At 38.3% G+C, this 27,889-nt stretch overlaps 3 protein-coding genes across 17 annotated transcripts in view; 2 read left to right on the top strand and 1 right to left on the bottom strand.

The window, feature by feature from the left end:
- Positions 1–7,194, top strand: part of phldb1a (pleckstrin homology-like domain, family B, member 1a) — a 39,032-nt gene extending 31,838 nt beyond the window's left edge. For all 8 annotated transcript variants that reach the window (XM_024265849.2, XM_024265848.2, XM_024265845.2 and 5 more), the window contains 4 exons: positions 1,229–1,375; positions 2,864–3,083; positions 5,734–5,819; positions 6,339–7,194. In XM_024265849.2, coding sequence (XP_024121617.1) covers positions 1,229–1,375; positions 2,864–3,083; positions 5,734–5,819; positions 6,339–6,479 — 594 coding nt within the window. In that variant the 3' untranslated portion in view covers positions 6,480–7,194. The remainder of the gene's footprint in view (positions 1–1,228; positions 1,376–2,863; positions 3,084–5,733; positions 5,820–6,338) is intronic.
- Positions 1,160–27,888, bottom strand: stk36 (serine/threonine kinase 36 (fused homolog, Drosophila)). 7 transcript variants are annotated; one of them, XR_004949033.1, is made up of 22 exons: positions 27,596–27,887; positions 27,381–27,521; positions 26,646–26,723; positions 26,437–26,567; positions 26,113–26,362; positions 24,462–24,555; positions 24,207–24,391; positions 24,041–24,141; positions 23,875–23,998; positions 23,658–23,789; positions 23,415–23,591; positions 23,243–23,337; positions 23,105–23,168; positions 22,924–23,031; positions 22,779–22,853; positions 22,588–22,705; positions 22,392–22,518; positions 22,120–22,300; positions 21,004–21,927; positions 20,742–20,845; positions 17,996–18,079; positions 1,160–1,623 (listed from the first exon to the last, which is right to left on the bottom strand). XR_004949033.1 is itself a non-coding variant. In XM_024265850.2 (21 exons), the coding sequence occupies exons 1-21, from the start codon at positions 27,677–27,679 to the stop codon at positions 1,596–1,598; spliced, it is 3,321 nt and encodes a 1,106-aa protein (XP_024121618.1). In that variant the 5' UTR covers positions 27,680–27,888; the 3' UTR covers positions 1,160–1,595. The 7 variants fall into 7 exon arrangements, 5 of the variants coding, with proteins under 5 accessions (XP_024121618.1, XP_024121622.1, XP_024121619.1 ...); XR_002918596.2 differs by lacking the exon at positions 1,160–1,623 and adding an exon at positions 4,628–4,675; XM_024265850.2 differs by lacking the exon at positions 17,996–18,079 and having other exon boundaries at positions 27,596–27,888.
- On the top strand, positions 14,787–20,060 carry atf5a (activating transcription factor 5a). Of its 2 annotated transcripts, XM_024265856.2 has the most exons (4): positions 14,787–15,633; positions 16,491–16,739; positions 17,004–18,186; positions 18,273–20,060. In XM_024265856.2, exons 2-4 carry the CDS (start codon positions 16,598–16,600, stop codon positions 18,457–18,459), a joined length of 1,512 nt encoding a protein of 503 aa, XP_024121624.1. In that variant the 5' UTR covers positions 14,787–15,633; positions 16,491–16,597; the 3' UTR covers positions 18,460–20,060. The 2 variants fall into 2 exon arrangements, with proteins under 2 accessions (XP_024121624.1, XP_024121625.1); XM_024265857.2 differs by lacking the exon at positions 14,787–15,633 and having other exon boundaries at positions 16,597–16,822.
- Position 27,889: the final 1 nt, after the last annotated feature.

Genomic DNA, 27,889 nt, shown 5'->3' with positions numbered 1-27,889 from the left:
CATATTTTTCAAATGATCTTCATCAAATATTGAAAAGCCTTTCTGTTTAAAAAACACTTTTATTTAAAATCCAAAACAATATTTTTACGGACTCAAGTGTCCCGGTTCCACAGAGAGTCTTGATCTTACTTATCCTTGCTGTCGCCAGCAGCATGTACTTAACATAAAATGTGCATGAACATTTTCACTCTATTGGCTAACTGATCAGTTACAACCTTGATATTTGCTGCGGGTCACCTACATCTTCAACATTTTTCCCACGCGGACATCCCGTATCTGCCCATAAGGACAGTTGAGACTGAGCCGTTTGCACTAACAGTTTGCTGCAGCATTCTCAGTAAATTTTTCTTTCTTCACAGAGGAATAATAAAACTGTTAAGTTAAAGATTATGTCATAATTGGTGGTGAATGAAAATCTACAAGTATATTTTTAAATGAAATTGATTCCTGAGTGCTGAGTGAGAAAATATTTGAATTAAAATATAAAAATCAATGTCAAAACATTTGAATTCACTATATTTTTTCAAGATAAAACTAAAATTTTAAGCACAATTTACTTCAAAATATATTTGTTTTGTCTATTGTACTTTTAGGCTGACACCACATTGTTTTTCAAATGTTAGCTAATTAAATTAATTAAGTACAAACAGCTTAAAAATATTTTTACAATTTCCATATGCAGCATTTCACTAAACAAAACAAAAAAAAGTATTTTCTTCAACATTAAAAACTTTAAAAAATGAAGCCAATATCTTGAAAAAAATACAGTAAAAGAAAAAAAATATATACTTTTTCTGGGTTTTCTGGGTAACTTTATTGCATAAATGTCGTGTTTTTTTCCTGATCGTATGAAAAACTCTTTTAGAAATCAAAGTAAATAGTGAGCCTAAGATGCGGTGAAAGGAAGGTGTGAAAACACTTTGTTTATATCTGTAATATTTCTTCATGTTGAGGAAAAAAAGCCGACCTGTGAGTAAGTCTGTGAAAGCTGCAAAGGATCGTTTTGCATCAGCAAAGCTCACCCTTCCACACACAGACTAAAGGGATATATTTTACAAAACCCTGGATTGGGACTTGAATTCTCATGCGAATCTTCTGACAATCATTTGCTTTGAATTGCAATATTTGCCTACCATTAACATATTTCTCCTCCCACTTCTTTTTGTTTTTTTTGTTTTTTTTCCTCTCCCTCCATCTGTTCCTCCGTCTCACGTCCCGATGCTCCCAGGAGAGGGAGGTGCAGTCTCGGCGGCAGATGTTGGAGGAGGAGAGGAGGAGGCGAGAGGAGGCCGAGAGGAGGCTTCAGGACGAGGCGGCCCACAGGCAGAGGCTGGTGGAGGAGGAGGTGAAGATGAGAGAGAAACACTTCTCTCAGGTCAGTGGAACAGAAGGAGGAGATGAGAGAGGAGGGGGTAGGAAGGAGGGGAGGGGACACTTTGTGGGGGAGGATGAGAGGCACTAAAGGCTGGGAGTAAAGGAAGATCAAAGAAAGGAGGGAAGGTAAGAGAAAACAAGGGAGGACAAAAGAGAATAACCAGAAGTAAAAAAGCTGGGGCGCACTTTATTTATAGTTTAAATGAAGGCCCGTCGTGTCTTCAACTCCAGACGATGAGCTGCTGCTCTCTGTTATTGAATGAAAGTCTGAAAGATGATCAGCAGCTGAGATTTTGATTATCTGCCCGTCAGAAATCAACAAGATTCGGCAGCGAACCCCCAGGAACTGCCGGAGTCCACAGACGAGCTTTAAGTAGCATTACTGAAGGACTCACAGTGGGTTTCCGTGTTGCGTGGAGTCATGACGAAATGAACGCCACTCCACCGGCAACATCGCAACAATGAGCGCCAGTAGATTGTATTCAGCAGAAACACAAGTTCATGTAGTTTGTATGTGAATGAAGCACCTTAAGTGTGTTTTTTCTGAACATAAAGTGAACCTTTAGGAAGCACACCACTCCCACGCTGACATAAAGTCAATTAAGAGATTTAAATCTTTACATTTTTCCTCCTTTTTTTTCCAAAATTCATTGTTTACCTTTTGAGGTCATGGGGTCACTGCAGCCAACCCGGCGACTTTTGGGCAAAGTTGGGATACACAGTATTTCCCTACATACACATTTAACATCAGTTTGAACATCCCTGAGTGATCCAAGTGATTTAACTTGACATTAAACATGTTTCAAGCCTATTTAAAACTTTCTATGACATGTAATTTTAAAAGAATGTGTTTTGTTTAAGTTTAGACACATTTAAAGGACTGGTAGACGCCACAAAAAAGTATCTCAATGACACGATTTCAGCCAAAAGAGCAAAAATAGCTAATAAGAGACAAGAGGTCAAAACTTTGACCTCCATTAAAATATGAATTTTTCCAAGATCTTTTTTTTATGCAAGTAAAATCATTTTGTTTTAGTTTACTTTTAATTAAATCCCTTCCTTTTTTTTTGAAAATTTCAAAATAAGATTAGGGGTTAAAATATGAACATTTTTGACTGTATGGAAGTTTTTTTTTTATATTTACTAATTATCAATTTGTTTTTACTTTAAATTTGGAAGCAAAAATTTCACCAGGAAAAAATCCCCAGCATTTTTTTTCTGACCCAAGCCAAAGGAATCTGCACAGATCCCAGCTGGGATTTGAACTAGGGCCTTTTTGCTGTGAGTGCTAACCACTACACCACCATGCAGCCCATCCTTAGATGTTACTAGAGTAAAAAAATAATTTCTAAAGTTATACGACCAAGTTTTTTTTAATCAGAAACACACATTTAACAAATATTTGTTGTCATTATTCTGCTGCATGATAACATCCAGTCGTGACAGTCAGTGAGAACCTAAATCTGTACTTGTGGCTGTTACTTCCCAGGCTCGACCAATGACTCGCTATCTGCCAAACCGGAAGGAGGAGTTTGATCTGCGAGCCCACGTGGAGTCCTGCGGCCACAGCCTGGACACCTGCCCCTTCGTCATCCTCACGGAGAAAATGTGTAAAGGTCACCTGGTGAAGATGGGCGGCAAAATCAAGTCCTGGAAAAAACGCTGGTTTGTTTTCGACCGTCTCAAGAGGAACTTCTGTTATTACATCGGTGAGGAGTTTAACCTTTTTAGTTCATAGAATTAACGTTTTTTGGTAAAATCAGACGTTCTACTAAAAAAAAAAAAATGCACAACTAAAGTCAAGTAGTCTGGTTTCCCACAAGTGTTTGTCTTTATGTCTTTTGTTGAGCACATCCTGGAATGTAAATGATCAAATTAACTGACAGTTTTCCATCCAGTTTAGTTTCTAGTGTTCTAAAGTGACAATGCTTGTATGCATTTCTGGAAACACTAAAGAAATGAAAAAAAAAAAAAATTCTTTACTGGGAACCAGAATTGCGACAATGCTTATTTTAATTGTAATTTGCCGCAACATCTTCCTGTTCTTTTATCTCATCAGGAAAAAATAAAAGTCTTTGATATTTTAAGGTCAAATTGCACCTTAAAAACATCAATTAAATCAAGAATAAATATGTCTCTAAAACATCTGCAAAAGTAGAATTTGTGTTTGTTTGCTGTTGTGTGAATTGTCTAATCTAATTGATCATAGACTATTGAATGATGATTGTGAAGCCGTTCTATAAAAAGGAAGAAGTGACTGAAAACGGAACAATAGATGATCTCTGAAGTCGTTTTGTAATGTCCCTCAGTCTTTTCTTTTGCCTTTGAGGCCTCAAGTTTCCAGCTTTTGATGAACGCTTTTCACACATGAATGATTAAACAAATGACTTCGAAATAACCTTTCTGGTTTCAGCATGAAGAATCCAGTTTTGCTTGTTCTCGTTCTGTTTCAGCCTCTGGCTTTTTATTCTTTTTTTTAAAGAAAAGCATCAAGATGAAAGTGATCTAAGAAGCAAGTGTCCTGAAGAAATGCTTTTTGCCAAGCCTCAGACCTCACTTTACATCAGACCTCGTCACTTTTATTCAGATCTTTTGTTTTATTTTTCTTTCCAGCGAGCTTTAATTCATCCAAAAGAAATAACGGTCAAAGTGGAGCTCTGTGCTGCAGTTTGCTCCTTCAAAACTCCAACTGGAGTTATTCACAAGCGGGTTTTAAAACACTTTTGTACAATCAAGTTGGGAAATTGACTCCAAGTATGTTTTTGCTGCTAACGCCCCTGTTCTTTTTGCTCCTCTCTGCACTCATTCGCCTAGCCTTTTCACCCCCTCACTCCCGACGAAGATGATGGTGATGACGGTGATGAAATAAGATGCAATGCTTTCTGTAGATGTGTTTTTCTTGGGGAGAAGGCTAGCTCCTGGCTTGTTCGTGACTAATAAAACGAAACTCACTTTTAAAAACATTTATCTCATTACTAAGCAGATTTGACTTTTGGAGACGAGAAGGCGAGAAAAAGCAGGGGACACATTTTCAAAAGATTGCTCTTAATTGTTGGTGGATGTTTGTTTTTTTGCACCACAGTGCACGGAAAAGACAAAAAAGAAGAGTGCAATGTTTATTTGAGCAAGACCAGGTTTCAGAAAGTTTTACAGCTGATCATTTCTGAAGAAATGTCTTAAAAACTTTAGTCGCCTACAGTTCAGCCCCAAACTACAAAAACTCATCCGATGTGCGTCGTCGTCGAGTTTCACCAAAACACTTCTCACACTCCTCAGAATGAAGTGACTGTGAAGTTATGTCCTGTGGACACGGAACAGCAGAGACGGGACACAAAAAAGAAAAAAAAATCAGACCAGCTTTCAGCATGTTTTGAACATGAAGATCAAAAGTGATATTCAAACGTATACGGTTTCTGTGGTAAGATTTCAAATTTACAGCCTTGCCAGGAGCAAGGAGGCTATAAAAGACTAAAAAACAAAAAAAAAATAATAATAGACAATACTAGAAAAAAGGAAAAACATCTGTAGAAAACAAGTCACACGAATAGAGGACGATGAAGACTTCAGGCATGGCTGGAAAAAGACTTAATTAACTTTCACTCAGAACGCTCTTCTCATACCTATTCATGGACTGCATGTAGTTCAGAGGCTTCATATTTTCCTCTTGTTTGTGTCCTCTTTATCTGATATTACTTTTTAACAACATAAAACAAGGAGATGAGTGATCTTTAAATGATCTAAATCAAAAATGCGATTTACTCAAAATGTTTCCAGTTTTGAAAAACTAAAGAAACACATTTTTTTTTGTTGTTTTTGTTTCTGGCCTCAAAAACTGTTTTAGACATAAAAAAATTAAAGAGAGAACCTGAAATTAAAAATATACGTATATATATTAAATAGAAAATATTTAATTCTTATTTTTTTTAAAATCCCAAGTGAAATGAGTTGTCCAAATTACTTGAGTGGAATATTAAAAAAAGAGAAACAAAGTTAAATTTTGACGAGTTTGAAAGCTATGAAAAAGTCAAATTTCTGAAGAAAAATTATGTCCTAAATATCTATAAATGTATATAGTTTTAGTTAAAATGTTAGTTGTAACCTAGACGGACACATAAGACTATTGCCACAAATTCTTTAATAATAAAAAAGAAAAATGCCTATCAATATAAATGTATGTGAAATATATTCATATATTAGAATTTGTGTAACAGTTTAAACAGGAGGGATTTTTTTTTTTTTCGGTGTGATCCCCCTCATCACAGGCTGGATCTGCTGGTGTCTGGGCTGGCAAAGGTCTTGCATCAGTCCTACAGGATGTAATGTTGGTTCATATATTTATTTTCTTTTTTCTCTTCTCAGACAAGCATGAGACCAAACTGAAAGGACTCATTTACTTCCAGGCGATTGAAGAGGTCTACTACGATCACCTCCGCAGTGCAACTAAGGTAAACTCTGCTCTTGTTTGGTGAGACTGAGGACTTTTTTTCAAATATTGTCACACAGAATTGATGTATTTCTATAATATTTACTATTTTCTTATATGTATATTTTAATGTGATATTTGGATTTGTTTAAAAGAGCTGGATTTAGTTTTTTTACAGAGATCTACGATCAGGATTCTTTTATTTTGGGAAATTTAGAGTGAAAGCTCTAATGCATTTTGTTTTAATATAAAGGCAGCAATTATTTTGTAATAAAATTACATTTTTGTCTATTTGATTAATTTAGAATGTGGATGTTTTTATTGCAGGTTTCCTTCAGTCTTTTTTGTTACTTTCAGGCATTTTTCTTCTTACATTATTAAACTGACCCTCGTAATTTAAAATAATAACATTTTTTTTTATGTTGTGCTTCTTAATTCCTTTTTTATAATATAAATGTGTGTATTTATTTTCACAGACAAATATAAAAGTGCATGTAAAAAAAAACTTTTTTGTTGAAGCAAACTTTCTGTGATCCTCCAGAGTCCAAATCCATCTCTGACGTTCTGTGTGAAAACTCACGATCGACTCTACTACATGGTGGCTCCGTCCCCAGAGGCCATGCGGATCTGGATGGATGTCATAGTGACGGGAGCGGAGGGCTACACTCAGTTCATGAGCTGAGGATTTCGAGGGTGACTGGATAGAGCAAACGCCCCGGCTCCTGTGAGCCGACCGGGCCCGCTGCGTGAAGCAGCTGAAGCCCAAAGAGCGCAGGGCCTGATGGATGATGACAGATGAACTGTCCCTTTCAGAAACCTCATGTCCTTAACAGATGCGGGGGGTTGTGGCCGAGTTGTATTTATCATTTGATACGTTTTGTGGTGGAGGACTGACAGCAGCTCTGAGGCACAGGACTCAAACTCTACATCCAAAAATGTGTTAAAAAATAATAATAATGTGATTTTTGTGTTATTGTTTGTAGGATTTCAGGGACAACATTTTCACAATTTCGTATTTTATTTAAGCTAAAGGATTTTACAACCACAAAGCAGAAATATGCATGCAGTTTTAAACTTTTTTTAAATGTATTTCTACCTTTTTTTTCCTGCAAGTTTAGTATTTTTTTCAAACAAAAATAATAATATACTAATAAACTACAAGAATAGTAGATTTCAAAATAAACCATAATGTAGAGGCATTGTTTACTGCTAAAAGAAACTATATTGGTGCCACACCTTTATTAATATCAATCTATATATCTTGTAAGAATATTTTATTTAGGCATTATTTCAATGTTTCTGTCTTACACAACTGTTAAGCATTTTAGCGAGAACCATAGCAGTTTAATTATATTCTAAGACCACTGTGTACATCTAATAAAGAAAACCTTTGTTGATTTTTGTTTGTTGGATAAATTTGTTGACGACAAACAGGTTAAACTGAACATGGTGTCTTACAAACCTTTTCCTGCTTTAATAATTAGTGTTTCTCACAAACAACTCATTAGTTACCGTCTTTCTAAAAATAATCTCACAAGCCCTAATGAGATATCGCTTTGTTGAAGTTGTTTAAAAAAAAGAAAAACGACTTGTCTATTTAAAGAAAAAAGTCAGGTGGTTTAGTGTGTTAACTGGCTCATTAGCCTTGAATTATCCACTGAAGTCACACCGACTATTTGTACTTCTGGGGCAGCGAAATTAATTATATCTGCTCTAGGTGGGACACATAGGAAGAGGAAAAACATGAAATTACGTGCAACTTAACATGCATGATTCAACATCAAGAAATCCAGACTGACACACTTGCTGTAAAATAGTTCTTATCTTCGCACGGGGCGTCCTTCTCTTGCTTTTTAACTTTGAGCGGTTTTCAGGATAAAGAAAGCACGCATGCAGCCTGATAATGATGTATGACTGAGCTGCAGCGATCAGGGGAATACTTAGTAGACATAATCAAGAACCCACACCTTGTCCCCCAACAGGTACCAATTAGATCCAGCCGCTGAAATGTTAATCCTCAATTCCCTGGTTTGGAGTTAAAAGCATAATTAAAATAAATTAAAATCAAATTCTTCAACATTCGTCCTTCCTGTCTTGGTTCGGGTGAGGCTTCCTTGTCACCGTCAGTACCTGCAGTCTCTGACCTTGGAAGGGATCTTCAAACATCGTCCCATTCAGTGTCTCAGAGTCTCTGGTTGTGCATGATAAACAACGCTGTAAGAGGGCAGTGTGAGCTCATTACCGCGGTGACGAGAATGAGTGACACGCAACCTTATTGTTGGTGAAATATTAATGAGCCAAGAGTGATAGGCCTGATCTTTCTATTGCACAGGATCCTGAGTCGGGCTTGATCTCACACAGGCTGGGAATTTAAAAAGTTCTCTTGAATTTGTCTAAATTGTTAGGAGATATTAGTCTTAAAAACTGATGAAATGGAGACATCTCCCAGCTCAGACTGAAAGTTTAAAGCTTCGCCTGTCAAAACTTCCACTCCCACATCCTTCCCGGCATTACCGAGCGGGAGTTTGTACGTTTTCATCCCCATATGTGAGTACAAATTAATTTAGGAGATTAAAGAGGAGAAATGTTTTTGGCCCATCCCTGAACATGCTCTCCCTCCACACACACGCATGCATGGCAGATGAAAGCACCTCTCGCTTAATGAATCAGACGCAGCAGCGAAAGCACCACAAATGTTTGCCGCTTTAACAACATCACCCTCGCTTTCTTCGGAGGGAAGCTGAAGTGACAGCCACTGAGTCAAAACAAGGCATACGATATACAAATTCATTAATTTGTAATGTTTTCGCACTTCATGCCAAGCACATTAATGAACTGTGAAACATATTCAGATGGGTTTAGTGCCGGCGTCGGCTCAAAAGGGCTCGCAGACAGACACGTCCTTCTCTGGAACCTCATTCGTTGTTGTCTCAACGTTTCAGTGAATAAGTTCAGGAGTAGACCAGCGTACTTTTACATTACTCTTTCGAGGAAAATAAGATAAAAATTTAAATATAAAACAAAATCTTAAAAAGCCCTTAAAGTAATTACATGAAAATAGATAAAAGGAGAACTTGTTTAACAGATGTTTAAAGCTAAAGGCGTGTACAGGACAGTGACAGACCCATGTTCTTTCACGTTTCTACACGTCCTGTGTGGTCGCCACAGTGAATCACTGGTGGTTTGGCGGAGACTGTTACGCCAGATGCCTGTATTTTATCCTGGGGCTGTGGACCGGCACAGGCAGACCCAGGCATCAGTCTCCTGCGGCTACATAGTGTATGCAGCAGCACGACGGGTCTTGCCTAAGAGCCCATATTGGGTTAAGTTCATTGGGTGACCTGGGAAGCAAACCCATGTTTCCTGTCCTACACCCAGCCAGCTGAGCCATCCAGTCGACAGTGACATGATATTGTGAGAATTTGTATTTTTACTTTTGTTTTTGTGTTTAAATTAAGCTTTTGTGTTGTTTGTCTTTCTAACATTTGATTTTGTCTTGCTTTAGTCAATATTCTAAAAGTTTTAGAGTATGAAGGACTCCAGTCAGCTGCATCTCCTTTATCTCCAAAGATCTAGACCAGGGATAGGAAACTCTGAGCCTCGAGGTGCTGTGGCACGTTCTAATTGGCTGGACACACCTGAACCAGGTAATCAGTGCTGAGTGCTGCCTGGATATCGTTATTGTTAACATTCCATGAGACTCTGCTCTGTTTTTTACTTTGTTTTTACTGTTTTAACTCTGTTTTTACTGTCTTGGTTTTTATTGTTTTATGTGTATATTTTATCTATAAGTGTTCTTGGTGTTTTAATATACAGTGGCAGCCTGGCTGTGTTAAAGCGCTTTATAAATAACGTTGATTTGATTAGAAAATCTTACAGACACTGTGGCCCTCGAGGCCTGGAGTTACCTATCCCTGATCTAGATCATTGACTGTTTTTGAGAACTGGACAGAGTGATCCCTCCCCACTTACGTTCCAAATAGGAAGTAGCTGCTGGTTCCAAGAAGCCATACTGATGTCATCTGGCTCCAACAAGGTGACAGACATGACTTCATTCGTTGGACTCGAAGGTAAACCATTTTTTATGGGTGACGTCACACTCGCTTGGTCAAGTTCTCATATGCAGTCAGTCAATATTCAACGTTTGAGTAAACTGTAGTTTGTTTAAGACAAAACAAGTACCAATCCATCGCTATATCCCGATTCACCTTAAAATTGCACTGATTTTCACAGTGCAATTTTTTATACTTTTTTTTCCTTGTTTTAACACTGAACTGCTACCACTGCTACATCTGAAAAGGGCCTGCTAGAGAAAATGAAAGTTCAAAAGTTGAATAACAAATTTACTTTGTCTTCATGGATATGAAAATAACTACAGTGAGAAAAATAAAGTAGTTTTATTTGCATATATCTTTACACTAAAATGCTATATATGATATATTATTTTATATTACAGGGACTCAGACCCCCATGGTAACACTGGAATTAAACAATCAGAAATATTTGTAAAACAATGTATTTTGTCAAATCTGGTTGATTTTGTGAAAAATATGTTGTTGCAAATTTGTCAAGCTGCCAGAAAGAAAATACTGTACTCCAATATACAGTTAAATGCATAAATGCATTGGAAAAAACAGCAAGAAAGAAAAAGAAAAACAATGATTAAGTTTGTGGAATAGTGTCTGATGTGACAAATGTAGAGTTGACTGAGCTAAAACAATTATATTTAGATTTGTATGACAATATTGATATAGTAATAACAATCAGTGTTAATCAGTCCAAATGAGTAAATTAATATTGTTGGAAGTCTCTTAGTCAGGTAAAATTGAATTACAAAACATTACTGACCCACTAAAACAAAGTTATAATTCTGATGGGAATTTGTTTTGTTATGGCCTCTAAGAAACAGAAATACACAAATAATTCAAGTGTTTGTTCATCCAAATGTAAAATGTAGAGGAGCTGATGACGCAGAAACTTGCAAGATAGGACAGTTATCTCTTACAAATCCTTAAGCAAAATATAAACAGAGCAGCATGTATTTGTTTATACCAAAGAAGACTTAAATCCAGCACTAGAACTGTGTATACTAAACATTAAAAGTCTTAGAATTTAGCATTTTTGTTCAATTGAGCATGACAGTATTAGACTATAATGTTTTTCAGCCTCATGAATGAAGTTGTCAAACATCAGTTCAGCTGCATTGAATGAGGTCCCTGTCTAGCCTGCAGCTATCTAAGATGTTACAGACGTGTTTTGAGTATCTGCTGTGTCTAATGTGCACAATGTACATGCATGTTAAGTGATGCCGCTAGACAAAGACCTGCACCTAAAGCGACAACTGGAAGTCTCGTCGCATTATTGGACCTACTGAGAGATACCATGGGGGTTCAGTGGTTAGCAACATGGCTTCACATCACAAGTTCAATTCCTAATGGAACTTTGTTTTCTTTACTCAGTCTAAAAGCAATTTTTCAATTTTTGACAAGCATTGAATGATTGTAATAAAGTACACATTTTACTTGAGTCTAAATATGTATTTAATGTAAAACAAGTATGACCAATCGTGACTTGTCGTGAGTGAAAAAAAAACCATCTGGTTGAATGCACCAATACGTAGGAACATTTATGGTGACTACTGGCAGCTGGATGCCAGTAACTTCTGTATTTCATTTTACAGTAATACAAGAGTAAAAGGGAATACAGTAGAGTATCTGTGTACTGTGGTTCATTTTACAGCCCTGTTACTGTCAAATGAAATACAGGACACAGAAATTCTACTGTATTTCATTTAAGATGTTTTACAGTAACTAACTGGCATCCAGCTGGCAGTAAGTTACTGTAAAATCTACAGAAACTATTTTATAGTGTTTCAATATGCATCAAACTGGTAAGACAACTATTTCGACTAAATTTATGGGGAAAATGAATTTTGTAAAAGAAACCCTGACCTAATCTTAGCCTAATCTGAATTTAGCTTGACCTCCAGATTGAAGGAAAATACAGAATTCTTATTCATTTCAGAATCCAGAGAATCAGCAAAGCCACAATACATTATAGATTATCTTGTTAAAATAACAATTTAACTGATTGTCTTTGGTTTAAAGCAGTGTTGTCTAATGAATTGTGTGTTCTTGTATAAGTGGCCTGATCACCTCCTGATGTGTCTTGTCAATTTACAGAAGTTTGTCTGTTTACTGCCTCAGATAAGACACTTTGATTTTTGCCTTGACTCATGCTTACTGTTAAATATCTTCATTTGTTTTTATTTGAGCCATTTCATGGGCCCAGTACTTTGCAATTTGTACATTGTATTTATTTAGTTATTTTTGGGTAAATAAAAAAAAGCATTTTTCATATTTTCCAACCTGTTGCTCCAGAAAAACTTTGAGTCAATCACATTTAAATCCCTAAAATGTATCAGTCGAGTGAAACTATTGACATTTATTTGTATCCAGCGCCTTCTTCATATTAATTTAAACCTCGGGCATTTTTTTTTTTTTTTTTTAGATATAAATTGCCTTAACTGCAGTTAAAACACATAAATCACTTTCTGTCACACCTAAAGAATAAAGAAAACTTTCACACTGAAGGCCCAGTAGTGTCCATACTCATCAAAACAGTGATATGCTTTTGGAGTCTGTGTCGCCGTTTAGCAGGATCTGGCAGAAGTCAAAAGGCCTAAATGAAAATTGACTGTGTAAAGCTCAGAAGTGATAGACCTCCAGTCTCCGGGGTTTTTTAGGCTCTGCACAGCGGTATCACACAGTTGAAGCTGTCAAAAACACGACATAACCAACTGGGACTAAAGGAGTCAGTATTATAAAAAAAACACAAGTGATGCACGAGTCTGTAATCTTATTCCACTCTTTTGTTTCTATTAATTCTATTTTTACATGTGTTTTTTTTTTTCAAGTGAAGACTTCTTTTAGAAAATCTACTCAAAAAACCTGTTAAATGAGTTTTTAATAGAGGTGTTGTCATGTCAGCCACATTTACAGACTATTTAAGAGTAGAAGGAAGTCAAAAAGGAAGACGGAGCGAGTGCTGCTGTTTCTGCAGTTGAAATAACTTTATTTGCCGTGACAGACAAATGACAAAAGAAACCACTTTATAATCAACTTTAGTACATTTTTACTTCTCAAAATAGTTTTTGTTCATTTATTTATGGGACAAACAAACATAGTAAGTGATCAGGCGGCTGGATCACACGCAGAAACATTAACAAATCCCCTCTGGCAGGCCTCCATTCACAAGTGCTAACGGAACTCGATGTTTTCTTCGTATGTTCAAAGAGGGGCAAAAGTTGAGGACAATAAATTCTGAGAGAGATGATGATGAAATGTTGCTGTAACTCTCACTAACGTGCCATACATGCACTTGGCATGCAGCATCAACTTTTCTTACTTCTGAGCTTGTGAACAATATTCATTAAAGTCACTGATTGCCTGTTTCTTTTATCTACCAATTGGCAACGACAGATATTTGAAATAGTGTTTGATATAGCAGGGCTTAAATGGCCTCATGAGATTTTTCTTATTTTACATACGATTTTTATGATTTTTATTTTTTTTAAGGACTTGGAAAGTGTTCTGTGTGATGCAGAGCCCTTTGAAAATCGAAGCAGTACAAGAAGTCTTTCTGTTTAATTAACCCATCTCTTTCTAAACTCTGACAACAGAAATTATGCTTAATAGGGAAGATAAGAGTGAAAAGCAGCCATTCTGTCATGAGCAGCACCCCGGATTGCCATCATGACATGCAAACAGGAAGCCCTCAGTGGGCCAATTAACACAGACAGAGAGAGCAGTCAGCGATTTCCTGTGAGACCTGCCAACTTTACCAGCCACTACCATCTTAAACTGGTCTCCATTACGACCACATTTATCTAGATTGCATCAGGCTGAGAGATCTACAAATCTCTCAGAAAGGCTCTCATATCGTAGCAACAGCACTGGGGCATTTTGCTGAATAGGTCTCTAGAACAGGAATGTCCTTTTAAATTCTTTAGTTTTGGCAGACTGACGGCGTTGGGATATTTTTACCAATTTATTATGGTTTAATTACAAAAGAGCTTCAGCCATCTGCCACAGAGTACAAACAACAACAGCTCCTCAGACGATTTTCATGTTTTTCAGGCTTCCTGAAACTTCCACTAACTGTGAAGACGTGCTTCTTGATGAACAAAATTAATCATCAGTCATCCTTTATGTCCTGCAGAAGTAAATATTTGTTTTGGCTTTGGGAGAATATGGTAATGCCAGACAGATGCAACTCAGCATCTGAGATGAGGGGGATCGCTGGACAAGAGAGGGCTGGCCTTACAGAGGTGAGCTAAACAGTATGTAGGAAGGAGGGGAGAGAAAGATGCAAATCCCATGGCAACAGCAACCAGAAAACAAGTCTAAAATAGGGAGCAGTGTCCGCTATTGCTATAGCAACAGAAGAAAAGCACACTGGCTTGGTTTCAAAATTTGTACATATGTTAAACAAAACACTCCAAAACAAAAGTGTCATACTTTTACATACTATTGTTCCAACCTCTGGTCCTTAAAAAATAATTAAAAAGTATATAACAAACATTTTAAGTAAAAATATAACTTCAAAAATTATATATTTATACAATCATAACTATTGATAGAATTATATTAATTTGATTTCATAAGATCTATATTTTTTTCCTTGAATGTTTTCTTGTTTTTTTTAATCAAACACTTTCTTCAAGCTGTATTGTTCTTTTAAAAACCAAAAACATTTGTTAACTGTAACATAAAATGTCAAACTATTTCTCTGTTTCGGAATCTGCTCTCCATTCCCGGGTTTGTTTACATGAAACATGTGCACAAAGGAGAAAAAAAGAGAAAGTGACATTTCGCCTTGCCTACCAACGACCAATCATATTTTACAATGAACCCCGTCTGACCAATCAGAGAGCGACAATCTGAGCCCCGGCAGCCAATCATAGCGCGCCGGAACCACTGATGCAACGGAGATGCAACAGCGTCCGACTAAACAACAAAGTGTGTTGTGAATAAAATAGTCCTTCTACAAAAACAATACAGAGCCTCACAGTGGTAAATTACTGTCTTTGAACTAGAGAGCCATGTTCATGTAAATAAAGTATGTCAGTAGCAGATTTTGGAGCCAATACTGTTAAAACAAACCTACAGGACTGATGTCGAAAGGCTTTAAACAACCAGTTTATCCTTAAAAGTTCATGACATTTCACTTTGTGGCTTTCATAGCCCAAGCAAACCCTTATATTTCACATAAAATCTGAAAAAAAGTTTTATTTTACTAGTTTTGATAGTTAATTTTTCCATCATTTTTTGTATTTGCCGCTCCTCCTTTTCTCCTTTTGTGACAGAACTACTTTTTTTTTTTTTTTTTTTACTATTTTAATGGTGAAAACAACAGAAAACTAAAGCACAACTATTTGAAAATTATTTTTAAGTGCCCGCAAAAAATAACTTTTTAAGTGCACAGTCAAATAACAAGTGCGGCACTTGGTATAATGAAGGTTACAGAGGCGGCGGGAGTGCAGCGTCCTCCGGTGATCCGCGGAGGGAGGGGCGGAGGGATCCACACGGAGCAGCGGCGCGCGCCGTCCCGATGACGCAGTTGGTTGCTAGGTGTGAAAGAAAGTGATGCTTTGTCTGGAAGGTGTGCTTCAGTTTACAAGTCGACCACAACAACGCAGCATCTCGTCGTCCTGCGCTGTTCCGAGCATAAATATGGCTCTTTGATTGTTTTTGCGAGGTGAAGGACCGAAGAAAAGCCGTGCTTTGCCTTAGCAACGCACCCAAAGTGCTCTACTATTTTTCTGCAAGAATGGAGTAAGTCTTAACAGTTTCTGATTGTGCTTATAGTGTTGTTTTGTTTAAAATTTGGGGCTTAGATGGGCATTTTCTTGTTTTATTTACTGCTTTACTCTTTTGATTATTAAATTAAAAGTGCCCTCCTGTATCCTCCAAAATTAAGTCTTTGTAACTTTAATATAGGTTAAATAAATATAACAACACAAACTCTAATCTATTAACAAAAACTAATTATAAACACTATATTTGTCATTTATAATAGGAATTTACTAGGGTTTATTCATCTTTGTAAGTTTTGACAAGTGCTAAACAAAACTAAGAAAGCTTAGAAAGTCTCTTGGAAACAATCAGGATATTCTCCTTGTTTTAGCCTAAACAGATTAAGTGATCAAGAGGTGATTGATCTAAACAAAACCGGATGGGAGCAAGCTGATCTGGATTAATGTGATTTAGCCATCAGGACAACCTCTCACTTGAGAGTGAATGTTACTGTGGAGCTTTTTGTCAACAGTTGGGCCCCTGGCAGCTCACTTGGGGTCCCAGGTGCTTTGAGGAAGTCAACCTTGTTCTGCTTTGAGGCAGTTCAGGTCCCACAGGAGACTCCTCACACCTTTGTCACTGATTGCATCAAATCTTGAGGAAAAGTTTGTTTTATGGAGTCTGTTTACTGTACGGTTGTTCCGCACAAAGAGGTTGGTGTGTTTTAAACGACACACATTTTTTCCAGGCTACTTCTAATAAGTAACATTTATTGCTGCTGTTTGTCGCTGTTGCCTGAAGATCGCTTGGCCATCAGTTGATTAAAAAAAAAAAAAAAAAGCCGGGTCTTTAAATGTCCTGCTAGCCTCTGATCCCTCTTTCTACTTGCCCTCTAGGTTTCATTATGCTCACCCTGCCCTGCTCTCTGTGGCCCATCTGTCAGACCCCGCTTGCCCTCAGCATATGCTTGGACTTGGACTGAATCAAAGCAGCAAAAGACAAAATGATGGCAACATCAGCTCATGTTTGGAGGAGTCTTCGTGTCTGCCCGGCAGACCCCCACGCTCTCTCTCACCCACAGGCTAACCTCAGCCAATCACAGGGGTGCAGGGGGGAGGTGTCAGAGGAGAGTCAGCACTTAATTGGTGAGTTGCAGCAAGTACGTTTTTTTATATTTTCTCCATTTCAGGTGGGTTCAGCACTGCAGCACATTCGTCCTTCTCGAACAGTAAGTATAAAACTAGCTATGTCTGTAACTTGAATGTAGCGCAACTTAAATCAAAGACGTTTTGCGTCTACCATTGCCGATTGGGTTATGCTTTTACGAAACTGCAACCTGCACTGCAGAAGACGGATATCGTTGCTTTTGCATGAACGTTGTTATTTAGCTGTAACGTTTCCCTCCTTAGGTGATGGTCTCACTGACTGGATGACGGAAGAAGTGGATTTTTCCTCGTACCTCCCAAACCCTCCTTCCCCTCCCTCCTCCACCAATGCCTCCCTTCCCCCGTCACCCCTTCAGAGTGATATTCAGGTGCCCTCTGACTTGGAGGTCATGACCTCTCTGCTGCAAGAGGAACTTGCCCAACTAGAGGACTACTTCCTGTCTGAACCACTGCCAGAGAAAGGACCAAGGCTGGGAAAATGCGACAGGGGTCAACTACCGGCGGCCCCTCAGCCGTTCTGTCAGCTGCCACACTCGTCCTACGCTGCATCCAACCAATCGGAGTCCAATCCCCTTCTTGTTACCCTGACAACCGGAGAACTGGACCTGCTGAGCATCTGTGGCGGGCCCATTGGGAGATCCAAAATTCCAAGACACGCCCCATACAGCTGTAGTCGCCCCAGTGGGTGTGGTAGAAAAAGAGTCCTTGATAGTGTGAGGTTAAGTGATGGTTATGACAGCAGTTTTTTGAGCTCCAAAGTTAGTAACTCAGGTAACTCAACCGTTGCCCTTACAGGTAACTACAGTTGTGTGGAGGATGACCCCCTGGCAGGGAAAAGCTACTGTCTGGGTAGTGCGGTCGATGTTCGACGATGTTTGCCCAAAGAAGAGAAAAACTATTGTTTTAGTCAAGACATGATAGGCGGTGCAAAGGTTGTTGGCGGTGGGTTTGGGTTTGGTGGATCGCTAGACACGCCACACAAAAAAGAGGATGTCTTGATGTACGGCATGAGGGAGATCAGTGGGAGCGCCGGCAACAACGAGGTGCTAGGCAGCATCAAGACTAGCGTGGAGGTCACGAAAGCCACCGTTTCATGGAAGAGTGACAGCAGCCATAGTGCTTATATCCCACCAACACCACAGTCTGAGGCCTATCATAGCTTCTTAGGAAACATCAACGAACAGGTGAAAACAGAAGGTCTACATATAGTTCAACCGGATTTGCACGAAAATTACCTTGAGGATCAGGCCGCAGATTGTTTTTTAATGACTAGGGAGGGTATGAACCTGGAGTCCTCGGGTCACAGACAAGCCTGCAGACTGAAAGAAGACCACTGTGCTGTGAAATACGAAGTAGACATCATTCCACACGAAGGCGGAGAGCGCAAGCAAAAGAAAAGAGATCAGAACAAAACGGCTGCCCACAGGTGAGCTTTCCCTTCCTTTTTTTACTATCTCAAATTGGATGTTTAGAAGATTCTAAAAAGTTTCACCAACACTTTGCTTCATGCAGGTATCGCCAGCGAAAAAGGGCGGAGCTAGATTCTTTGGAGGAACAGCTGCATTGCCTCGAGGGGCGGAACCGAGAGCTACGGGACAAAGCGGAGTCCGTGGAACGGGAGATCCAGTACGTCAAAGACCTGCTGATTGAAGTTTACAAGGCCCGCAGTCAAAGGCTCAAGCAGGACACGACGGTGTGACAGCACATTCCTGCAAGTACACTCAGCTGCAGCATCTCCACAAAAATGCAGACACATTTATTGGCTTTTCAAAGTGTTTATAAGTTTTCTGTTTTATTTTTATTAATTGCAGGAAATGCATGCTTTGTTTACGATTATTAAAATTTTTTACTCCCCTTTTTTTTTTTCTAAATCTGATGCTTCCATGGCTTTTAACACTCGCATCGCTTGAGCCTTCACTGTTGCGTTGCAGTGCTTGAAATGACAATCACTTTAAAAAAATAATAAATCTTCCTTCTTGTCAATCAAAATGTTGAAATATTTTAACACCTGAAGAAGCGATGTGATTCATTAAGCAGGTCAAATATATATTTTAATAGCCTTACATTGAAACTGATGTCAGCATCACAGCTTTTTCTACCTATTTATTTTCAAATTAAAAATATATAAGTTGTCAGTTGTTTGACTCGCTGAATGTGTTTTTTTTTCTTTTTTTGGTGTGTTAATACTTGAAAGTTAAAACCATCTTTTGATTCTGAATTTTTAATGATTTCTTGATAGGAAATTATTGCAGTTCATGTCGATATTTAATTTAAAAAAATAAAATAATAGAGAAAATTTACTTTACTAAATTCAGAAATTTAAACTCTTCTTGATCTATATTTGTTATTTTGATGAAAAAAAATAATTTGAATTTGATTTTCTTTAAATATTCTGTGACTTGTTAAACAAATAATTCTGATTTGATTTTATTTTTAACAGTTTCACATGATCTGAATAACTAAAAACCTTTTTGAAAGTCTCTGCAAATTTTCGAGTAATGTAATTTTACATTTGTTGATGTAAAGTGACATTTTTTTGTGAATGTATTGTTGTTTTTTTCTTTAAAAATGTACATGTTTACACAATCTGTTCTGCAGCTCAGGATATAGTTCATCATTTTATTTTGTAACATCAGCAGATAATCAGGATTAGAGAAAACATGTTTTTTTTTTAATGACTGATAAAAAAGCTCTTCAATGTAAGTGAATGTTAGTGGTGTTTTTAGCAGCCGCCCTCTGCATGCCTTTGCATTAATGTTCCTTCTCTTTTTCTCTCTGCAACTAGAACATTAGGGATTCAGAAATAAGTGGGAATTGTTTCTCTAAACTGCTTCAGGCAATAAGTTTTATAAGCCCCTGGCTGATCTGCACTCGTTCGTAGCAACTTTTATATGTTCAGGGAGTGGTGTGTGTTTATCTGTTCTCATAAAAAAATGAACTGAAAACAAATCCCATCATGCTGTTTGTTTTTCAGCTTTTACTTACATGCAGGAGGATAATTCTCTTTGTCCCTGGTCTAAGAGTATAGCAGCCGCTGTCATTGGAAGTCGTTTCTTATGCAGATTTATTTCAGGACACTCTTGAATGGAAAGGCTGACTTTTGTTTGTGTACTTTTATCGTTCAGCTTCGTCTAAAAGTTCCAAGCAGGATATCTGAGTCCCCCTGCGATGTACTATCAACTGATGATGTTTATACCAAAAAACTGACACTTTTTTAATTTATTTATTTCAAGATGTACGCATATTGTTTTGTGTGATGTAAAACATTTCTCTTTAAAAAAAATAAAGTCTTTTCATTTATTGGCCTTGTTTGTTTGTTTGTTTGTTTTTGGTTCTCTTTTGAAATCTTGAAGCTAACAGGAAATGTTTTTTTTAGCTGCCAGTTTTATTCTGGGGTTTGTTTCAAACCAAGTTGAAGCTCGAGAAATTCATAAATAATGCACAAAAATACCTGCAAGCTGAGTGAGACACTGGCAAGTCCTACTAAGCAGCAGGAAAGACACTTCCCACATTTTTCTAGACAGAAATTGACCTGCTATAGTCAGTGTATTTAACTATCCTCAGTGAGAAGTAACTTAAATATTAAGAAATGCAGTCAAATTTTAAGTTATTTACATGCACGCTAAGAAAAAAAACTATCTTTATTTCCTTTAGTCCAGTCTATAAGAGGATAATAAACACTTTTAATTCACATAGCTTTAAAATCCATTAAGGAGAGCTCTATGGAGGGAAACAATAAAAAATATAAGCACTTGTATCTGTTAATATCTTACTAACTTATGCATTTAAAAAAGGTGAAAACACAAGATTTTTCTATGATTTAAATTAACTTTTAACATTTATATTTAATAAAAAGTACAGTTTTCCTTTAAAAAAAAAAAAGATTAAGCAGATAAAACTTGAATTTATTATAAGACAAAACCCTAATAGTATGTTTTTAATTCTTTATGACGAGGCAGAAGAAGATGTAAATCTAATCACCGTTTTTGGAGAGCTGGTGCTACATCCGCTTTGTGGTCATTATGAAGAGAGGCGTCGTGTAAAGCCTGCAGAAGTTTCTTACTCGCATCGAGGGACGCCAGGACCTTCAAAAACACGTAAAGCACGGTGACATTTATAGAGTCGTGTAAAAACGAGTGATTAGGCTGAAGGGAGGAGGACTGCTTTTGCAGGTTAGAGACATTGCATGAATACAGGATAACATTTACACTTCAACATTCATGGCGCCCGTTCATTTTGTTACCTGCTGCATGGCGTCCTGCTGCCTGTACAAGCTTAGCGTGGAAATGGCGGCTTGTTTCACGGCATGATGGGAATCTGCGCACGCGGCTCTCAGGAGTAAAGCTGGAACGTCCTCCTCCACCAGCAGGGATGCTGCCCCGTCAGTTTTAACCAGGTTTCCCAGAGCCACACAACAATGTCGACGTGTGACGGCATCGGAGTCGCTGAGCAGACCAGCCAGCGAGGTCACTGACCTCTTTGCTTCCTCTGTCCATCCCCTCCCCACGTCTTCGTCTGTCTCATCAGTCATTGTTGTATCACCCCCTACTGCCTGGTAACATAGTTGACTTTGATCCTTAATTTTACCCCTCCCTGTGGTGTCAACGGCAGAAAATGTGCAGGTTTTCAACGCCGTTCTTTCTGCGATGTGACCCAGCCAGTTCCCCACTGCCCTGCAAGCCGATCGCCTGACGGGCATGTAGGGATCACGGAGGCAGTCTATCATGACTCTGAAAAGATCAGGTGGTAGCGTATCTGTCACAAGAGACACAAATGGATCTAAATGTCCCAAAAATCTGCATGTGGCAACCCTGATCTGATCATATGGGTGAGTCAAGCCCTGCTCCAGCACAGAGACTTCCACGTGTAGCAGAGGGACGGAAAATCTCGGGGAAAATCGGGCGATTTGGGATAAAACTGTGAGAAGCTCAACGGCAGCATCCCACAGTCCATCCACCTGCAGCAGCTCAGAGAGGAGAGATGTGGGAGTTCTGGTTAGAGCAGTCTGCCGTCCACAGGAAGCAGACTGCATCTCCCGAGGGGGTGAAAAAAGGCCTGAAGAGGAGTCTCTGAGGTGAGGAAGGGAGCGCTCGGGATCACAAATAAGCAAACGGCTAAGCAGGGACAGCGGCAGCTCCAGGAGTGTTAGAGGGAGCGTTTGAACCACCTGCCAAAGCAGAAAAAAAAGACAAATGATAAAGACAGCGTGAAATCAACCCAACAAACACTCCAGTGTTTCCAAAGCAGTACAGAGACATGATGACGAGCAGGACTGCATGTCAGACATGGCAGTGGGCAGGATTTATGCTCTGTTGCATCAGAGACCGGGGTGTTGAGAGGAGCCGGAGAAAGCCCAAACCTGCAGGAGGCTTGAAGTGATCCCACAGCTGTCATACACCTGCAGCACCGAGGACATGGAGAGTGGGGGGAGGTCCAGGGCGAATGGAAAACACAGTAAATGGCAGCTAAGTGTGGTTAGGCTGTTGCAGCTGAGCTCCTTCTCACTTCTCCCAGGGGGGTCTTTGGTAAACAGATCTAAACTGTGTGGTACAAAAAAAAAAAAAGGATGTTGCCGGAAGATTTTTTTGTAAAATCGACACAATATGTTAATTGAAACATCTGACGGCTAACCTGTCAGGACCCAGCAGACGGCCAAGCGTGTGCACGCATTTTGATTCATTCTGAATGAACAGAGGAACGCAGGAGTATGGATCCAAGGTGAAGACATACAGAGCAAGAGACAGAAAGGACTGAAGCCCTGAAAAGACAAAAAAAATCCATATCATCTACGACAGACAATAGAGATTTGCTGGGCCTGTGTTATTACCATTTGCTGAACATATTTTGATCATTGCTTTTCCACTTCCTAAAGAGTTTCCTAAGGTTTTCCATAGATCCACAAACACGTCAGAACTCAAGAAAATAGATGTGTGGGGTTTTTCATGCTGGTGAGAAAACAAAGGAGCAGATCAGACATAAACTAGATACATATCTAAATGTAACATGTTTATGTCTTACTTCAAAAAGCGCGTGCAGGAGCAAACAGAGGAGGCCATCACAAAGACCCCAACCACAAGGAAGAGGAATGTGGGGCTGAAATGACACAATTTCACTCTTATTTGGTGGTAAAATAAAGAAATACATAAATATAGATACACTGTACCTTAAATGAGTTAGAGAGAAGAGTTTTAAGCGAGGAGGTCACAGTTTTCACATCAACTGGAACATCAACGTGTTGGGTGAAAAGAGACAAAACAGAAGCAGCCAGAGGCTAAAACAGACACAACAGACAGTTCGGTTTTGTGTAACAAAATCAGTGAACTCTGAGGTGAGCGGACACTTACTGCCAGAGCGAGGAGGTCTGAATGAGCAAGTATGGTGCTGAAAGGCTTGATGAACTCCTCCAGTCTATGAGGTGAGAAGAGGACAGCTTATGTACATCCACTAGTAAATGAAAACTTAAACAAATCAAAAAACTGAACCTTGATTCTTCTTCCTCCATCCAGTTTTGGTGTTTTTCCCAGTAGACCAAAAGTAACGCCATCAATTCTCCAAAGATTGGCACACTTGATCGTTGCTGTTCAAAACAAATTAAAACATTTACAATCATCAAAAACTCCTATTGGATGTAGTTAGATCATAGAAAGCAATGACCTTGATGAAATCTGAGTCGTCTACACATTTGTGAATCAGATCAAAGAGGAGGTGCGGTAGCTGAAGTTCAGTGCCGATGCGGTCGGACTTCTCCAGGTCAGACATCAGTATCAGATTACGCAGGACCTTCAGTGGAAGTTGAATCTGTTGCAATTCCTTTACTGAACCAGCTGTTAACTGGAAACAAATAAAAAGATTGACTGCAAAGTTTTTGGTGCTCAGCTGACATGTTTGGTTTTTTACCTGAGCTTTGAAGGCCTCGATTCTTGATTTAATTTGAGGTATGATTTCATTGTACTTCAGTGGCTCTCTCTGCTGTGTGCTTGGATCTGATTGTTGGAGCAGAATCTCCCAGTAGTCCGTACTGTCTTTATGCTAAAGGGACAAAAATAGATGTTTTCAGGCATATTTCTTCTAAAAAACAGTAAAAGAGAACGCATGAGCGATATGAGTGACTCACCAGTCTGTGCAGAGAGCTTTGACAGATTTCACTGTTCCTTCGCAGCAGACGTGGCCCCACCTCCATACCGGGGAACTCCTGCTCGTAGTCTCTGCTGATCTGACCTCTGCTATACAAAAGAAGCCTATTTATTTGAACAAATTAAATAATTTTAATCTTCAATAACCTTTTAGATTTGGTGGCTTGGGGTGAAGCATCTCGAAGTGCAGAAATCTCCTTAGAGGAGGTTGCAGAAGTGCTGGTTTTCCTATTCTCATCCTTTTTAATCTGAACATGAAAGCAAAATAAATTCAGCACATCATCAAAAAGACAAACATTCAGAGCTGACTCACTTTGGTGCTGTCGCTGCCTGTGGGCTTCTTCTTGTTCTCCATCTGCTCTCTGACCTTCCGCAGTAATCTGCTCTCTCCAGATCCCGCCGCAGACTTTTCTGCCACTTGCTTCTGTTTCCGAGCGAGCACATCCGGGCTGGGAGTGACAGTCAAAGGGCTGAACGCGTCGGTGTCCGACAGCACTGCTGACAAAGAGTTGCATCATTACAACAAGACGTTTGAAAAATCGCACACTTTCACATCAGCTGCAATCACCTAAGACTCCGTCAGCAACAAAGGGATGGTGCAGGAGGTCTGGCCATGACAGCCTTTTCTCTGGGTCTTTGGTGAGTAAACCTTTCAGAAAACTCTGAAAGAAAATAGTAGACTGTAAAATCTGTATTAATACAAAAGAAAAATAAACCCTCGTGTATTGTTATATTTAGTTACAGACCAAAACGTATGATCTTATATCACCTTCTGTCACAATTCCTAAACTTAACCCATAAAAACACATCCTCATGTTTCCTTTAAGGGAAAATGATGTTTGATATACCAGCATAGGTGGACCACAGAACACATTTCTGATGTTTTTCTGTTAAAACTAATGGGTTCTAATAGGTTATGTTAAACTGAAAGTATAGTTTTCTGATTAGTAAGGATAAAAAGGTCACAAAACCTCTAATGTTAGTTTTTAAACAGGAATGTGGTTTGCTTGTTTATGGAATATTTTTCTAGTTTTCAAACTGTTTGGTCAAAATTTGGAAACAAAGAAAGTCCATTAAAAAAGGTTTCAAACATGTTTGCACTGCTGCCTTTTCGGTAAACTAATGGGGAACTTAAAGCCAAAAAAAATAGCAAAGTATGAACATTAATCCTAAAAATATACACACAATTCATCAACCTTTACACCTGATATTTGGACTAAGATCTAACTATGATCGAAGGACTTAGGTCATATCAAAATTAATATGTTTAAGCTCAAAACAAGAAATGCAATAAAAATATTGAGATGATGAGCTCACAGACAAAACTTTATATGTGGTATCATGTCAAGTTTTTATTTTTTATTTTTTACATTTAAGACTTTTGACTTGTCTTTGTTGTCAAGTAAATAAAGTTAAATCAATAACAAAATGTATTTTCTCTTTTTTTTTTAGAAAAAAAAAGAATCACAGCAATGTTTCATTTATGTTGAGATAGAGAAAGAATCAAAAATAAATGTTTTGTCTTTATCTAAATTATACCAGACTTTTCTACCATAAATCTTTGTCCTTGATTCCTAACCTGTGTTCATGTCTTCCTCCCCTTTTATAGATTTGTGGACATTTTAAAAGTTGACAGAGAAACTCAAGTCTGTTTTTGAAAGAAATACTTTTTTTCTCTGATGATGATCGTCACAGCAAAGAGCCCTCGCAAGTGCCTTCAAAAATACAAGAATGAGTGGAGTAAACATTCCATTCTGGGTGTCTGATAACGTCAATCAAACTTCATTAAAAAAGTTAACAGCTACTACCACTTTTTTAAATAAAGTGAAGTTTTTTAAAAATCTGAAAACAGAATTATTTAACTTTCTTTCTAAATCAAGTGTTCAAAAGTCAATCAGCCTCCAAGAACTTTATCAGGGAAATCAAGATGTGAGTTTTTCATTTTCAGCACCTCACTTTATTTTGTGCATTGAGAAGTTGAATACATTTTTTGATGGAAAACAAATTTGTCCTGATTTACCATTATGTATTGGCTCCTACTTAGGGAAATAAGCCAAAATTATTAAGACATCTCTAATCATATGATATATAAAATATTTATGATGTGTGATTAAATGACAAAAATAATATTTTAAAAACTTCGTCCTATAGACACTATTATTTAAGAAAATGTGACGATTTATGGCCAGGGAATGTGACATGCTTCAGCTCTACTGTACCATGCAGGCATCACTCATTGTGTCAGGCCATTTGACCTGGTCCTTCACGATCAGCTGCACCAGGTGGAAGATGGAGTTAGTGTAGAAGGGTGGCGCCCCTGTGTGGAGTTCGTAGAGAATGCAGCCCAAAGACCACAGATCTGCAGTGTGGTCGTACGGCTTCTCCTCCACCAGCTCAGGAGACATGTACAGCGGCGTTCCTTTGATGGACGTCAGCACCAGGGTGGAGGCGCTCATGGCTCTGGCAAAACTACAGCAAAACTTTAGGTTAGGGCAAAATGATTCTAAAAAACAAGAATGTTTTACATTTAAAAATAACCATACCCAAAGTCACACAGTTTCACCACTCCACTTTTTCCCAGCAGAATATTTTGTGGTTTCATGTCCCGATGAAGAATACGATGGGAGTGTAGATAATACAGAGCTGAGACCAGCTGGCAGGCGATCTCACGGACCTTGATAAGGACAAAGAAATCCAATGTCACTTGTAGTAAAATCTATGTCAAAACAAACTCTGCCGTGAGAGTACAAACCAAACTTTCGGGCAAATTTCCATCGTCTTCTAGGACCTGAAAGAGTTGACCCTCTGCATACTCTGTTACAACCACAACCTGTTACAAAAACAAATGATATTATGATTTTAACTGTTGTACTTGATTTATTTATTTTTTTACTTTTACTCTTTTCTTCTGCAATACAATCCCCAGAAAGGTACCAAATTAAATAAAATACATTATTATTGTTAAATGAATAAAAAATTGAGAAGCAGGATTAATATTTTAAAATCAAACAATCTCATTGACACAATACAATAGGTTTTTTCATGCATTTTTGAAAGGTTTAGGTCATTTTCCAATAACAAGCAGAATTTAGACTACAAGATTTACTTAAGATTTTTTGCTAATCTGTTAATGTCAGAATACTAAAAGGAAGTAGAAACTGGAGGTGAAAGCAGACATGCATCTATTAATGAGATGAACACCTAGTATGAGTCTGCTGTTGTCATAACAACCACAGGTAGACAAAAATGAGTTCAAGCTGCCATCTGCTGTGCCTGCTTAAAAGTGACACTTTGCTGTTGGAACAATGTCCTGAATAGAATAGAATAGAATAGAATAGAATAGAATAGAATAGAATAGAATAGAATAGAATAGAATAGAATAGAATAGAATAGAATAGAAAAAATACATTTAAATGGAAAAAAAATCAAGAAACGAAACATTTTAAAAAGTGAAGTCATTTTAGACATAATCATTTGGATGATGTACCTCAGTGTCTGTTTCAAAACTGTCAAAGAGCTGGACGATATTTGGATGTTTTAAATTCCTCATTATCTCGATTTCCCTCTTGAGGCTTCGCAGCTCCTTGTCGGTTCGACCCACTTTGGGCATGAACTTCAGAGCCACCACCTTGACGACAAGACAGGTTGTAATTTTATTTAAAGTAATAAATTAAACAATTCAACACATGTAAATAGAGTTACCTGGCCGCTGCCCTTTTTCCTACCCTTGTGAACCCGGCCGAACGAACCCTCTCCGGCCAGCTCCAAGACGTGATAGGAATTCATTTCAGAGGCGCCGCAAAAAAACACGGAACCGAACCTTAACGCGCTCGAATCAACCAGAACCTCACTTATAAACACCTAAAAACATGTAAGGGGCTCACACCTTTTTTGCTGAATGACTCTAAAGTATTTCGGAGGACAAAAGGAGAAAACAATAGTTTAAGTGCGCATTTTTAGGACTTCAATCGTTCCGCACTGACAGCTTCGTTTGCC

This window comes from Oryzias melastigma, linkage group LG14 (genome assembly GCF_002922805.2).
Source record: "Oryzias melastigma strain HK-1 linkage group LG14, ASM292280v2, whole genome shotgun sequence".
NCBI lineage: Eukaryota > Metazoa > Chordata > Actinopteri > Beloniformes > Adrianichthyidae > Oryzias > Oryzias melastigma.
This window is presented reverse-complemented; position numbering and strand designations above follow the sequence as displayed.

Coding starts and splice junctions, on each gene's coding strand:
- atf5a (XM_024265856.2), top strand. CDS start 16,598: ATGATGGCAACATCAGCTCATGTTTGGAGGAGTCTTCGTGTCTGCCCG. Junction 16,740..17,003: donor GGAGAGTCAGCACTTAATTG/GTGAGTTGCAGC, acceptor TTCCCTCCTTAG/GTGATGGTCTCACTGACTGG. Junction 18,187..18,272: donor AACAAAACGGCTGCCCACAG/GTGAGCTTTCCC, acceptor TGCTTCATGCAG/GTATCGCCAGCGAAAAAGGG.
- stk36 (XM_024265850.2), bottom strand. CDS start 27,679: ATGAATTCCTATCACGTCTTGGAGCTGGCCGGAGAGGGTTCGTTCGGC. Junction 24,392..24,461: donor TGTTGCTGACGGAGTCTTAG/GTGATTGCAGCT, acceptor ACTCTTTGTCAG/CAGTGCTGTCGGACACCGAC. Junction 23,592..23,657: donor TCGAGGCCTTCAAAGCTCAG/GTAAAAAACCAA, acceptor ATTTGTTTCCAG/TTAACAGCTGGTTCAGTAAA.